The sequence below is a fragment of the Labeo rohita genome, chromosome 15 (assembly GCF_022985175.1).
Source record: "Labeo rohita strain BAU-BD-2019 chromosome 15, IGBB_LRoh.1.0, whole genome shotgun sequence".
Classification (NCBI taxonomy): Eukaryota; Metazoa; Chordata; class Actinopteri; order Cypriniformes; family Cyprinidae; genus Labeo; species Labeo rohita.
In genome coordinates, this window is record NC_066883.1 from 3,205,145 (window position 1) to 3,220,890 (window position 15,746).

Below are 15,746 nucleotides of genomic sequence, written 5' to 3' on the forward strand. Positions count from 1 at the left end.
GAAGAAAACAACACAATTCTAATTTCAACACAATTTTTTCTATAGACATTGTTCTTTAAATCAAATAATTATCAGCTTTATACAGAGTGACTAACATTTGGTGTTCAATGCAGTTGTCTTGACCAAAAAGAAATGAGATACATCTCTAGTTTCAATTATTTGTTCTTCAGACATTCCTCTTTAAAAGAAAAGAAGTATCTTTTTTTTTTTTTTTCCCAAACTGACCCACATTTGGTTTTTGACCACTAAAAATCTGTACATTTTAATGATTTACTCTTGGAGCCATATTGAAATTTCCAAAATCTCTGGAACTGAATCTCATAGGGCATTAAAAAAAGATGCCAAAAGAAAAGTTTGTTAAGACTAAAAGGGCATTAAGATATATTTAATATCTCTTGAGTTAAAGGCATGCAAACTTTGGAGAAAAACTAGAAAAGTGCTGTTTCCCCATCTGAATGATCACCATTGGCACATAATGCAACAAAGATTGCTAAAGTCAACAGATTTTACTAATAGAACTATTAATCTCTGAGTAAAAATAAGATTATCTTTCTGAAGTCATTTTTACCCCCCTGTAACTTGACTCTGAATCTCAGGTGAAAATTGCCATTTTGACCTCTCTCTACAAAATAGTGGATTACTCAGTAAATATTCATCAATGACATTTAATATTTTGACTTTCATCACCATACATGTCTGCCTTTACTCAGAATAAATATTAGCAAAATAAAAAATCGGAGCAGGGACCTCTGGTTAGGTTGACAGGAATGACACTATAGTACAGTTAGTAAAAGTATTACAATACTGGGAAGGAAGATCAGGCTGTTGATGTTTGCCTGCCATTCTCGCTCTGTCTTCACAGTGTACGTGAACGTGCTGATGACGTATGCTGTCTGCGTGAACAGGATGCACAGAAGTATGCAAATACATATGTTAACTGGCAGGTACGACAGCCTGTCGTAATGTTCGGACCGAACATTTTGATTGGACAAACATTTTCTTCCACAGATGATATAAATACATATAAATACATTTAGACCACTTAACTTAATGCTTGCTATCAGGATGCAAAGCGACTTTCAACCAGCATAACAAAAAATATTTCTGAATACAATCACCTATTGCACCTTTAAGGGTGGGTGAAGGGACAGCTGAGCAAATGTTTTATCTTTGAGATATCTTCTTCAGATTAGGAAGCCTATTGTTTTGATGCATGGCACCTGTTTTGTAAGAGTTCCTGAACTTTGGTTTAATGGGCAGATCAGACCAGCCTTACACAGGTTTCTGTTATCTGATTTTGGTGAGCCTGTGTGAATTGTAGCCTCTGTTTTCTGTTCAGAGCTGAAAGGAGTGGCACCTGTTGCTGTAGCTCATCTGCTTCAAGGTTTAACGTGAGATGCTCTTTAGCAGAACTGGCATCCATAAGGCATTTTTATCCACAGAATTGCCACTTGCTGCATAGTTTCTGTTTCTTGGACCACTCTCTGTAAACCCTAGAGATGGTTGTGCGTGAAAATCCCACTAACTCAACAACCATGCCACATTCAACGCCATGTAAATCACCGTTCTTCCCCATTCTGAAGCTTAGTTTGAATTTCAGCAGATTGTCTTGTCATGTCTACATGCCTAAATGCACTGAGCTGCTGCCATGTGATCGAATGATTAGATATTTGCGTTAACAAGCAGTTTATTAGGTGTGAGAATGTATAGTCTGCCTCGACGCAGCTTCCGCTCCAAGATGTGTATAAGTATACACTCCTTTTCTAAAAATAGCTCATCATTTTCTTACACAGGTGTACCTAATGAAGTGGTCAGTGAGTGTATCAGCTTCACTCATCAGTACTGTCCAAATAAAATTTCAGTATCAATTTCTTGCATTAATAATAATAATAATGTTGAATTTAATGTAAAGTATTTGTTGCATTCCAAAGGTTATAGTGTGTGGTGTGTGTATGGTGTGTGCGAGTGTTTATGTGTGTGCGTCACCGCCCGCTAAACCGGTCTGAACAGTATCGCAGTTCAGTCCTTAAAGTGAATACAAAGTCTTGTTGAATGCTAAGATTGGACAGACAGAAAAAGAGCAAAAGGCAGCACATACTGAAAGGGAAAAGAAAAGAGAAAACAACAGCAGAACAGAAAAACGGGAGATGAAGATAAAGAGCGGCATAAAGAAGCCTGCAGCGACAGAATGGATAGCAGAGACGGACAGGGTGAAAGTCTAGTGTTATGACTGCGCTATAAAGACAATCACATGTTACTGTATACAAATATATGGAGGAATCAGTCTAATGAGGGCCACATGGATTCGTTTCTCTCAGAACACACAGATACTCTGCTTGATCTTCTGTCTCTGCCGTTACAGTAAGTGTATATGTGTGTGTGCTTATACGTGTTTGTGTTGTATTCGTTTACAAAGATATATTTTGGGGACAAAAGTATGTTTTTAGGGTTACTCTGTACTCTTTATCAAGTCAGTTTATATAGAAAACCACGGATATCCATGTCCTTATATACACAGCTGAAGATTTGTGCACCACATGAATGCATATCATGAACAATAATAATATGATTACAGTGATTTCGTTTGAACAGTTCAGGTATTTGTTTATGCATCATTTCAAACAAAACTTTCTAGCATTAAACTTCTCTGCAATTGCTATCTAAGCTGTAACGTGTTATAATCCTGTGTGAAACTGGTGCAGCTGTCATCACTGTGTAGCAGTGATCCCTGAACAGAAGACATAAGAAGGCGTTTGAATAAAAATACTTTGTTTGCAACAACATGGCCAACACTTCAAAAAACTGCCACGTATGTGACTTACAGTTGAACTGAATACCGAGTGATTCTGGTGTCAAAACTGAATGAGTCAGTCCAGCCAAACCTGTTTCTGCCTCACTTTTCATTTTCCTGTCACTCTGTGTTCTTTGTTTCACAGCTAAGTTATTTGTATTAAAAACACTGTTTCAGAGCAGAGCCCTTTATTGGAAAAGAGTACGAATGGGCAGAGTAGAAACCATATTTGCTGAGCTAGGATCGGTCAGTTGCGTTTTAAAGCGGGGCTTAGCAAGGATCATTTCACCAGTAATACGAAAAGCTTTGGTTTATCATTGGTATTCAACTCCACCAACGTGTTCCTGGTTTGAAGGGGGTAATCATTAACTCACCATGAAAGGTCATTTTCAGGATTTTTTCATCTTATTATCCCAGGGAATCTCATCCACTGTGTGAGGGACAAATCTGCATACCTTGATCATGTGGGGGGAAATGATGCAGAAACATGAGAGTGAAGCTTATTGAAAGTGACTTTGTGCCTCGTTGTAAAGGGAAAATGACTGCAATGATTTGTTCAATGACTGTAGCTGGTGGGAGAGAGCAAACGTCTGTAGTAGTGAGTCAAGGTAGAGAAGAGCAGCTCCACTGACAGTCCTAGAATCCAGCGTCAAAACCTTACATTTGATTCTGGCAACAACCGGGAGCCGGTGGAGTGAGATCAGGAGGAGTGTGACGTGGGTTCACTTTGGCTGATTGAAGAGCAGAAGTGCTGCTGTGTTCTGGATCATCTGCAGAGGTTTAGTTACTCTGACTGGATGGTCTGCCAGTAGAGCATTGTAGTCTTGAGAAGACAAGAGCTTGGACGAGGAGCTGTGACGTGTCTACTGACAGGAAGGGTCTGATTTTCCTGATGTTGTGCCAGACATAACACCCACACTGTCACAGCAACTGATGCCTCCTCTGTGAGCACATCATATTGGCAACACACTGTTGTTAGTAGGTCTCTGGGTAAAGTGTGTCATTACAAAAATATTGACTATTTCCAGTTCCAAATATTGACATGTTACCAAGAAACTTCTTAAACCCCTGTTTAGCATCAGTAAACCCAGCTAGAAATGTGTCATGTTCTGGTATTTTAGTTCCCAGAATGTTCTGCTAATGGTAGGATCACATTCTCTAAAAACATTCTACAAATGTTTATTGATAACATTGTTAGAACATTCTCATAAAGATTCCCATCAGATGTGGACTTGCATTGCTCAGATGTCAAATTTTGGTTGAAAGTGAAAACCCAACCTTTGTTTGATGTCAAGCTCCAGCGTCCTTAAATAACTCCAAAAACAGCATAACCAGCTTCACTTATTATAAGCATTGCATTGCTATAATAAATGATGTACAACTAGCACCATCGATTAGACTGAATGAAATCAGATGATGACATCTGAACCATCAGCATGCAGCCAACAAAATCTGATGACATTTTCTCTTGCTGTTTTTGCCATAACAAACAGAGTTTAGTAGCTAGAGGAAAAACGCCTGAAAGTCAAGAATCAAATTGCCCAACTGAAGCAAACACTTCTCAACATAACGGTGACATCAAACCAAACTATTACTTTCAAACAGACATCAACATCTAAACCATCTAAACCAAAATGTATGAAAGAAGTCAATCTGGTTTATAAAGTGAAGTTTTACTTTCAACCAAAATTTGACATCTGAGTCCACATCCAATTAGTATGTTAGAGGATAATGTTCTAACAATGTTATCAATAAACATTTGTAGAATGTTTTTAGAGAATGTTTAAGGAGAATATTCTGGGAACTAAAATAAAACTTGCCACTGAAAACATTACCAGAACACAGCATAATGCTCAGAACATTCATAGAACAAAAACATTTCTGGCATTCATCTTACAGAAAAATGTTTTGAACGCATTACAGAGTCACCTTGTTGATACCCTTTGGAAATTTTTCTTGGAAGTCAACCAATGGTGGTTAATACACCATAAATGCTGCTTTTGAATCTAACTTTTTGGTGTGACTATTGAACTGGGATAAGAAAGTATTTTAAAATTCACTACTGTATTTCTCCCCTGTCCACTCTCTGAAGCTCAGGCCATTACCATTCAGGTGGCGAGGAACAATATCACTGCACCGGTTCAGGGAAGTGCTCTTTTCTCTGTGGACATCACATGCGTGGGGACCCCAGCAATCAGATGGACGTTCATTTCTGTAAACAGACACCAAAGCATCGCAGCCTGGATGCTGGGTGGCGACGCAAACGTCACGCAAATGTACGAGGGACGAGTGGAAACTCACCCCAATGGCTCTCTAACAATATCCGACTTACGTCTACAAGACTCTGGTTATTACACCATCACTGTGACAGAAACGTCTGGTAACAGCAAAGACATGTATATGGTGTTGAGTGTAACTGGTGAGTAGCTTTAAAGTGATTTGTCCTTTAGCTGCACCAGCTTACATTGCACTCTGGCTTGTTCAGTGTTTTTCCCACTATATAATGAAATAAACAGAGAAGTAAAATTATAAAACATTCTGAAAATAGCACAATACTGGTTACTCCAGATGCTGGAATGTATGTTTGAATGTCAGTGTCACAGATAAGCATATTTGTAATTTAGCAGTTCAAGTAAACTGGATCTGTGCAGTTTGAAATATATAAAGATGCAAATGCACACTGACAGAAAGCTTTACTATATTTATCCTATGTTTGCACTGAACCAATGCTGCTTGTATGTTTCAGAGGTGCTGTATGAGGACATCCAGTACATTACTGTGTTCACCATTGTGTTGGGGACGCTGGCTGCATTTCTTATGCTGTGTATGTGGCTCTTGAATAAACTATACAACTTAACGAACACCTGGAGAGAACAGAGATGCTTACCAGGTAACAAACTACATTTACTGTCATTTACATTTACTGTAACATACAGCAGCTGCCTCACATATGTTTATATAAGATGTCCTGAACTTTCATGCTAAGTAGGCAAGCACTTATATTTAAAGGGGTCATCGGATGCAAAGTTAACTTTTATATGTTGTTTGAACATTAATGCGTGTTGTCAGTGTATGTACAAATCTACCCTATAATGATAAAAATCCATGCAGTGGTTTTTAATTAATCTGTAAAAATAATATCCCCTTTTTCAAATCGAGCTGTTCTCAGATGCCTGTCGGTGTGCTGTCACACCAACAGAGGCCGCTCCCACCATAGTTGACTGACATGAGCGTCTTACCTCAGATCCGCCTTAAATCAGCTGTAACAGTCCGACCTCCATTGTTTTGATGCTGGAGCAGGGATGTGATTTAGACAAGACTAGGTGTTGAGGTGTTGTGTTGCTGGATGTAATAATGAACATAGTGGTCGTCATTTACTCCCGACATCTGAGCCGCTGAAGATGCAGTGGATTACGTTTGTTTGTGAAGGGAATGCGCCTCCCGATCTACATATATCCGTCTATGTTCACACAAATAATTCGTGATCCAGCTTCACTTACAGCAGAAGTGAGTATAAGGGTTTTTTTTGTGAATCTTTGCAATCACCTTTCCTAATAACGTGCTGGTTAGCAAGTTTCGTGGCTAAACGCGGCTAAAGTAAACAGGCTCGTTACTCCACAGAGAGAAGAGAGGGGCGGGGTCAGCAGAGCTCATTTGCATTTAAAGGAACAACCCTCAGAATGAGATGATGTTGCAGAGCTGATTTTAATAAGGTAAAAGGGTGTTGTTTTAGACTACCATTGAGAATTTTTAACTAAAGTATATTATAGACTTTTCATTAAGACCCTAAAGAATCATATCAACTTGTGGAGAACGGGCATCCGATGACCCCTTTAATGTTAATCAACATCTCGGCCATTGAGTCTCTGACAGGGCACAAGAGGGAATAATCAGTCCATCTGATCCATCAGAAAGAGTGTTTAATAGAATATGAATGTTTAGAAGATGTAATATTTTTAATTTGTAAATGAAATTGAACGTCTGTATTTGTACTCTGCACAGAACACACTGAGACTGAACTACAGCCACTGTGATGTGAACAAACAGTGAGGAGTTGAGTGATGAACCTCACATCTGCCACAATCAGCATTTACTTCTGCAGCCCCAGATGACTGTAGATCAACATGTTCAATCAGAGTATCAGACTGACACGGAGCCGCCGATGGCAGCAGCAACAACAGACTCTCTGAACGACGCTAGTTGACATACTGCTGTGAATGTCATATGTATATGCTCAAAGAGCATCCTCTGGTGGAAGATTTATGGATGTCTTTTGTGTTATTTTTCATGGATGAACATTTTTGAAAATCATTTGATATTGCAGGGGCAAATTCCATTTGTGGTTAAGGTACCTAACAGAATGCCTCAATTATCATATTTAGTGTACAAACATCATTGTTTAACATAATGTTTTTCCAGATTTTCGTGCAAAAAAGGTGTGACCTTTTTGAATGTAAAGGTTCAGAATAAACATCTTTGCATAATGATGATGACCTGCACTGGTTGTTCTCATTAAATGCAGAGTTTTGCTTGATCTTCTATGTATCTGTTGGTCTTTCTGTATTTTCTCATGTATTTGTATAAACTTGCTTTGACAACAAAGGAAAAATGCATGGCTGGCAGTACAAATGTTTTATTTCCAACATGTGCTTTGGCCATCGCTGACCTTTTCTTAGAAAAATGACTTGGCAGTTCCACACATGAAGCTCAAGAGCACTTCAGGAGTCACGTAAGTGCAGAGCGTGAGCAATCAGGGTAAAGAGCCGTGTCAAGTCAACGCGAGACGTAAACCGACGGGCTCTAGGGACACGGGGTCAGTGCCGCCATCAGCAGCTCCATTTTGTAAACAAAGTTTCTTCCTTCCATTCGACCCCAGTGCACTTCCTTGTGAGGACCCCTGAGGTGCGTCCATTTGCCGTCCTGCACCACGTCGCTCTTGGGCAGCTCTTTGGCTTGACTGCGCGGGAACTGAACCAGCACCTTACAGCCGCTCTCCGGACCGTTGCGCACTGCAACACAGACAGAACATGCCAGGATTTGTTCCATGTCATTTAAGTTCATGATGCATTACAAGTGCAGTGAAGTCAAACTGTATTAAAGTATGTTTCAGTGCTGGCTCAGACTCACCTGAGATGGCAAATTCTCCATTGGGAGACGCCACTGTGATGGCGGAGGCGTTCCCGATGCTCTCGATGGGGCCGAGACCCACGTGATTACTGAAACTCAACACATGCCAGCCCATGACTTTGGCCAACTGCTGCACGGCGTGAACCTGATGCTGCGACATCTGCACACACAAACACACGATTCAGTATGACAGGAGTAGTTCAAACAACAAAAAATTAATATCTGCTAAAAATTCTTAATTCTCAGGCCATTCAAAATGTAGAGGAGTTCGTTCGTTCATCAGATTTGTAGAAATGTGTCATTCCATCACTGTCTCACCAATGGATGTGAATGGGTGCCGTCAGAATGAGTCCAAACAGCTGACAAAAACATCACAATAATCCACGAGTAATCCACACCACTCCAGTCCATCAGTGAACATCTTGAGATGACAAAAGCTGAAACAAATCAGTTACTAAGAAATTTTGAAAAATTCAATAATAGCACTTCTTCCAAAAAAAGGTCCATCACATGTTGTCTCTCACATCAAAATCCAGCCACACATTTGTTTAGAGCTGTTTTGGCTTGTGAACGGTGCTTGATCTGTGCAGATTTCTCTCCTGATTCAGACCACTTTTTCACTGGAGAAAGTGTTATTATGGATTATGGACTCATAAATATCATGATTTGTTTTATCTTTTGTCTTGTCAAGATGTTAACTGATGGCCTGGAGTGGTGTGGGTTACTTGTGGATTATTGTGATGTTTTTATCAGCTGTTTGGACTCTCATTCTGACGGCACCCATTCACTGCAGAGGATCCACTGGTGAGACAGTGATGGAATGACAATCTTGGATGGTCTGAGAGTGAGCACATTTTCACTTGTTTGCAATTACTTCTTGAAGTGACTTCTCAAGCAATCGTGTGGCTGTGTACCTGTGACAGCAGGAAGTCCTGCAGCTCCTGCTCCTGGTGTGAGAGCGTGATGACGCGTCCGTCTCGATGCACAACTCTGATCTGCTCCACACCGATGTTCAGCTGCAGCTGTATCGATCTGAGCAGGAGATTTGAGAAAATCAGTGTTAACACCATGTTGTGTAATTAACGTTTATGCAGAAATGCATCATGGCTGTTTGATGAGTGAGGTCTGAGCTACTGTCACAGTAACTGCTGCTAATGTGTGTTTCAAGTCATACTTGCAGATCTGCTCGTATCCCTGTGAGGTGATGAGCACTTTGACGCTGGATTCATACACATCATTGATGTTGGACCAGTGGGCCTGGATCTGAGGATCCTCTATACGACTGGCGAGACTGTCGATGGTCCGCGCCGTCCTGAAAGAACGAAAGCAAACAGAGACTTTACAATGGTCAGACCTTTGATCAATATATCACAACACACACACCTGACAGAAACTGATCAGTGAAGATGATGAAAAAGACACTTAGCATTGTAAGTCAGTTAATTAATATGTATGAGGCACCTGCTCCTCAGGAAGATGTGTTTGGCCTGTTTAATGATTTTCTCCAGGAGTCCCTCGGTCTGCTGCAGCGAGCTGATCTCTGCTTTGTCGTAGGCCATGGGTCCCGCCAGCCGCAAGCGCTTGTGGCCGAACGGAGCGCTGGCAGGATGGGGCATCACCACCGAACTCAGCGTCTGCTTGTGGAACTGCAACACACACAGATGATGATGAGGCAGAGGAAGAGCGCTCCATACTGGTGCCGTCTGCCTGTGACGTGCGTGTACCTCTCGTATCAGCTGGTGGAGGTTGTGTTCTAACACATACAGGTGGTCGTCTGGTTTGCTCTTGTCTGGTGATGCTCTCTGGTTTTTCTTCTCTCCAGTGGAGTGACAGAGAGAGATGGACAGCTGCAGACCTGCACACACACACACGCAGTGTGTATTTATATTATGCTTTTTTGTTTTTATGGAGCATTATTGTGGTAACACTTTATGTTCCACCTCACTGTCTGTTACTGTTAATACTAAGTACTCACATAATGCAATAATACTTCCATGAACAGAATCACAGTGTTAAGATGACGTGTGTGTTTGTGCTTGTGATGTTGCTCATTTATAAGTGGCTTTGGATAAAAGTGTCTGCTGAATGAATGAACGTAAATACCTGGAAAGGGTTGCGAGATGATCTGGTTCTTGACGACGATGTGAGGAATCTGCGATTTGATCTGAACAGCTTCACGTGAGAGCTGAGCAAAAATCTCCTTACACAGCAGCACATTCTGAGCCGCTTCCAGCTTTAAATGCCACATCTGAGAACCTGAGAGAGGAAAACAGATGACGATCTCATGAAATAGACAGAACATGTGTCTGATCTGAAATGACTTCAAATGACGTTCACAACATTCAAAGCTGAACGAACAGTTAAAGCAGAACATTGAACCACATTTACTAAAACAGGCTGAACTGCAGAAATGAATGAAACTCTGAATTTCCTGGTGAGCTTTAAAATATCTGGTAAGTCACCTACTGGCATGGCAATGGAAGCCTAAAGGGACAGTTCACCCCAAATTTAACATTTTGTCATTATTCACTCTCCATTATTATAACCTCTAAAGCAAAAAGATGATATTTTCTTAAAAACTGGTCAATGGTCACTAAAACTGCTTTGTGACATCCATTACTTAAAAGAAAATCTTTTGTCTGTTCCACAAAAGAAATCAAAACAGATAATATAGCAGCAAGCAGCAATTACCAGGGTTCAAGCTTTTTAAGGCATTTAAGCACATATGAAAAAAAGACATTATTTGGCAAGCCAGTAAATCCAAATCAATGATTAAAAACTGCATTTTCCAGTTAATTTACAAATCCAGTTAATTCACCACAGAAATATGATGTTTTTGTAACGTTTATGACTGTTACAGCGCCAGCTGTGGTCTGATCTCCTTTGCATGCTTGTTTAGAATCACCTGTCGCATGTGCTCAGCAGGTTTTGTGAAGTTTTGAGCTCTCCTTTGGGGTTTATAGGCTTCTGGGTATATTTGGAAAGGCCCCTTTTCTAAAGAACCACGTTATAGCTTCCCAAGGATAATTTTTTTTTTTTTTGACAATTATTGACCTAAAGAGTCCAGAGAATTGTACTAATTAAGCGAAAACCCTAGGACTAGTTTGCAAAAGTAGGTTTTTAGTCTTAGTCATTTAACAAATGATTTGATTGGCAGCACTGGTTCTATGGGATACATGCGAAAAACCAAGCAATGTACAATTGTTTACGCCCTTGAAAAAATCCAATATCGCCCACCAGTGGCTGATTTCTTTCAAATCTCTCTCAGGCGTCTCTCGTTTCCGATCGGCCTCCGTTAACCTTTTCTACTAGGTGCTCAAATTTCATTGGCCAGTGGTGGCCATGTTTTTTTTTTAGATACACAAATGTCCTTATATACACATGTGGCACTTTGGACCAAGAGCATGCATACTGATTTTCATATTGAAAGGACAAACGGTTGTGCATGTATAGTCATTTTTGTGTCCCCACACCCCTCGTATAGTGCCACCAAGTGAAAAAGCATTTTTTTCCTGTGACCTCAGATTGAGCTCTTACATAATTGTTCTGAGTTTGGAAATATCTCATTCCATTCAGGTGTTATAGCCGTTTTAGTAAAAGCAGCCTTGCCTCTTCGAATGTTTTGCTGTCCCTTTGCGACAGAGAGTTGAAAGTTCCACTTTTTTTTTTGATAATTATTGATATTAGCTCTTCAGAGAATCTTTCTGTCCTGGTTTGGATCTGATCGGGCAAAAATCCTAGGACTAGTTCACAAAGTAGTTTAAAAAACAAAACAAAAAAAAAAAAAAAAAAAAAAAAGGCAAAACACCCTACATTTCACCAAGGCTCACAATCGAATCTTTGTGTGCGTTTTGTCCAGCATGAGCCAAGGATTCCAACAACACAAGACACTTGAGCCAGCGACTGACGGTTTATGAGTAATGAGTAATTTTGTACTTTTGATCGCAGTAGCGCGCCCGTCAGGCTGACTGGGGTGAGCACTGGTCACACTGTAGGTGGTGTGAGGTCGCTGATCTGCGACTATTCTAACAATTACAATAGGGTTTCAGCGATACGTGCTTGAACCCCTAATGAACAATGAGTAAATGATGACACAATGATCATTTTTGGGAAAATAACTATGAATGGATTGTTTACCCAAAAAAACCATTCTGTCACCATTTACTCATATTGTTCCTTCTCATATTCATAATCATAAATATTCTATATATGAGCCAAACATATTCCAAAGCTATGCCACTATTTTCAGGCTTTCACTCAGGTATCGTCTGAAAGCATGTCTCATCCGTGACACGAGCTGGCTTTACCAGGTTTGGCTTTAGGCTGTCTTCTGAAGAGATTCACTGTGCCGAGGTCCCCGATATCAGGAGACTGTTTCTGAATGGACACCTGGAAAAACACACAGACAGAAAACACTTGATGTCTGTGCTCACAGCTGAGTTCATCTGCAATTGAATATTCTTAAATGTTACCTTGATATACGCTGATCCCTCCAAGTCGCTGGGGATCTGCACGTTGAGCGGACAATAATCATCAGGGATTTTCTTATCCAGGTCGATGTCTGTGTTCTTGATGACCTCAAACGTGCCGTGATGGGGGAACAGAGACCCTGAACACCAGCAAACACTTCAGTACTTCACACTACTCTAACATCAAAGAGACATCACCGATAAAATGAGTGCGTTACCAGCGCTGCGGTAGCTGAGATCCCCCAGGATTTTGTCCCCGACTTTGCGCAGCTTCCACTGCGAGCGCAGACGCAGCAGTTCGGAGTTGAAGTCCCGCTGTCTACGCTGCTCCTGGTTCTCGGCCAGAGACTTGGTGAGTTTCTCTGCTCCTTTAAGCAGCAGCTGAGCTGCCGTGGCCAAAGACTTCTTCTTACTGATCAGCTGGAACACCTGCGGGGTCTAAACAGAGCATACGTGTCACGAGGACGTCGAGCGCCGAACGACAGACCCGATGGAGAGCGGCAGTCCCGCCGTACCTTTGTCATAGCGGGGTCCTGGGACACGGGGTCGAGCGCCATGTACTTCTTCTCTTTGAGCACACTGAGCACATCGTGCAGCACGCACATCTCCGTGAGAGCGCTGCGCAGGTTATTACGCACCGAGTCCCACGGCCACAGCGACGGCTGGAACTTCACCGTACCTGTCAGCGGAGAGCAGCGCTTGAGTCGCGAACGAGCACCAGTGATGCATTAAAACACCATCCCACATACCCTCGTCCTCCTCCGGTTCAGGTTTGCTCCACGGCTCTCTGCTCTCCCGCTCCGACCCTTCCTCGTCTGAATCGGAGCTCTGGTCGAAGTCTATCCGCTGCGCCAGCTTGGCCAGGTTCTGAGACATGGACAGCGGCGGGACGTACGTCTCCATGCCGTCCAGAGACACCTCCTGCACCTGCCGCTCACACGTCGACTCAATGCTGACGCGAACCGCCGGACCTCCAGACATCATGCCGACCGCTGCAGCTCTGCACGCAGACACACGACGAGATCCCACATAAAAATACACACACACACACACACACGCTGAATAACTGATGTACACGTCTGAGGGGGAACTTTTGACGCTGTGATAACAGAACAGGATTTCTGCAAGTTTTATGAAGGTAAACCTGTTTGAGGCCAAATAAAGAAAATGTAAGTAATAAACTGAAGTGAACGAAATACAACAACATGTTCTCTAAATGTAAATGTCTGAGGAAAACACATCGTTTTGTATTAAACACTTCAGAAGTTAAAAATATACACTACCAGTCAGAAGTCTCTTCTGCTCACCAAGCCTGCATTCATTTGATCCAAAGCAAAAACAGTAACATTTTGAAATATTTGTACTATTTAAAACTGTCTGGATCATGTAACTTTTTTCATTTTAAAATGTGATTTATTCATGTGATTTCAAAGCTGAATTTTTAGCATCATTACTCCAGTTACATGATCCTTCAGAAAGCATTCTAATATTCTGGTTTTCTGTTTAAAAACATTATTATTATTATTATTATTATTTTTGTTATTGTTTTGAAAACAGCTGAGTAGAATTTTTTCAGGGTTCTTTAATGAATAGCATTTACCTAAAATGGAAATCTTTTGTAACATTATAAATATCTTTATCATCACTTTTAATCCATTTAAAGCATTATTTTCTACTGACTTCCTTTTGAATGGTATAGTGTATAACGTTACAAAAGCTTTTTCTTTCAGATAAATGCTGATCTTTGGCTTTTTATTCATCAAAGAATCCTGAAAACAAATTGTTGATAATAATGAAAATATTTCTTGAGCAGCAAATCAGCATATTAGAATGATTTCTGAATCATGTGACACTGAAGACTGGAGTAATGATGCTGAAAATTCAGATTTGATCACAGGAAAAAAAAAAATTAAAATATATTAAAATAAAAAGCAGTTATTTAAAATAGTAAACATGTTTTACAATATTACTGCTTTTGCTGTATTTTGGATCAAATAAATGCAGGTCTGGTGAGCAGAATTGACTTTTTTCCTTTTAAAAATCCTATTCAAAACTTTTTTTTATACACAACTAGCTTAACTAGATTACGGAAATCACTTCTGATCTCACAGCAATAGATCAATATTGTTCATCAGAATTATAATCTTGTTTTCCAGTGAAAATGTCAATTTTTTTTTCAAAAAGCAAGACTTCATATCTTCATTCTGGATCTCAATCATCTTGATTTAAGCACGTTTAGATATTTATATTAGGAAACAAGTCAAACACGCTGACAAATATAATCATTTTTGCAGTGCATGCAACATTTAGTGCGTGATTTAATACATTTAAGACTTTCTGTTTTGATATAAGGCATCAATTAGAAGGGAGATTTAAGACTTTTAAAGACATTCTTAAGAAGAAAAAAACGTGATCCAGACAGCAAAATCAACAGAACGTTAGTGTATAATGGCCAGAACTGCTGTAACGATGGAGGAAACACATTCATGTTTGAGACACAGCCGTTGATCTCACACGCGAACCACAGCGCACAGACTGACAGATTTAGTCATGTCAGACATGAAATATTTAGACCGCATACTTACATCGACGAAGTAACTTGATTATCTGTTTCTGTTTGTTTGTTGCAGTTCTCAAGCTATGAGACTCCGCTCCTTAGCGCTGTACGAACGAGAGCTTGCTCAAATCTCGCGAGACTTGCCGGGGTCAAAGTTGAAACGAGTTTAGGAAACGGTGTTTTTATTTCATTTATTTATGCATTTTTATGTATATTCACTAGAGTAGTAGCACTTAATCTCTCTCATACGCATTTTTGTTTATGTTTCGTGAATAAATAAATAATTCAAGCCAACAACTCTCGCTGTTCCGCGGGTGGTTTAAATAGCGGAAGTGACGCGGCCGCAGCTTGGAAGGAGCCGTTGGAGTTTGTTGACATGGAGTCGATTAAACAAAAGTCTCTCGTCCGGCCGCGTGTCTGCTGTGCGCGTACAGTAAAATCCGTCATTGAGTGATGATATTGTCTGTGTGTGAGGAGCTCGTCTGTGTGACATGAGGGGAAAAGCTCGTTTGAGGCTCAGCCCGAATGAGGAGGCGCAGCTGGTCAGAGAGGAGCTGGACAGGAGGAGGAAACTCCGCTTACAGCAGGTCAGACTCACAGCTCTACCGAGACAAAACGCTGGTGCATTCGTAGTTTTTAAGTTATTTAGTGTTTCAGCTGCAGTTGCCTTCATTTTGGACACAAGGGAACTGGATTGTGTGCAGTGTGCTGTGTTTTAGAGTGAACTCCACAGCTAAATACAGCTATAAGGCTTGAAGATGCTAATATTACAAACATAAACATGGTTTTCTGGAAAGCATTT

General features: G+C 40.6%; 2 protein-coding genes across 2 annotated transcripts; one reads left to right on the forward strand and one right to left on the reverse strand.

The window, feature by feature from the left end:
- Nucleotides 1–1,994: 1,994 nt before the first annotated feature.
- LOC127177591 (V-set and transmembrane domain-containing protein 5) lies at nt 1,995–7,278 on the forward strand. The gene is made up of 4 exons (XM_051129936.1): nt 1,995–2,361; nt 4,884–5,210; nt 5,538–5,681; nt 6,794–7,278. Exons 1-4 carry the CDS (start codon nt 2,289–2,291, stop codon nt 6,823–6,825), a joined length of 576 nt encoding a protein of 191 aa, XP_050985893.1. The 5' UTR covers nt 1,995–2,288; the 3' UTR covers nt 6,826–7,278.
- med17 (mediator complex subunit 17) lies at nt 7,201–15,090 on the reverse strand. The gene is made up of 13 exons (XM_051129935.1): nt 14,973–15,090; nt 13,137–13,387; nt 12,903–13,066; nt 12,606–12,825; nt 12,391–12,527; nt 12,226–12,307; nt 10,022–10,174; nt 9,643–9,773; nt 9,380–9,564; nt 9,093–9,230; nt 8,833–8,950; nt 7,919–8,078; nt 7,201–7,800 (listed from the first exon to the last, which is right to left on the reverse strand). Exons 2-13 carry the CDS (start codon nt 13,369–13,371, stop codon nt 7,592–7,594), a joined length of 1,932 nt encoding a protein of 643 aa, XP_050985892.1. The 5' UTR covers nt 13,372–13,387; nt 14,973–15,090; the 3' UTR covers nt 7,201–7,591.
- Between the last annotated feature and the right edge of the window lie 656 nt (nt 15,091–15,746).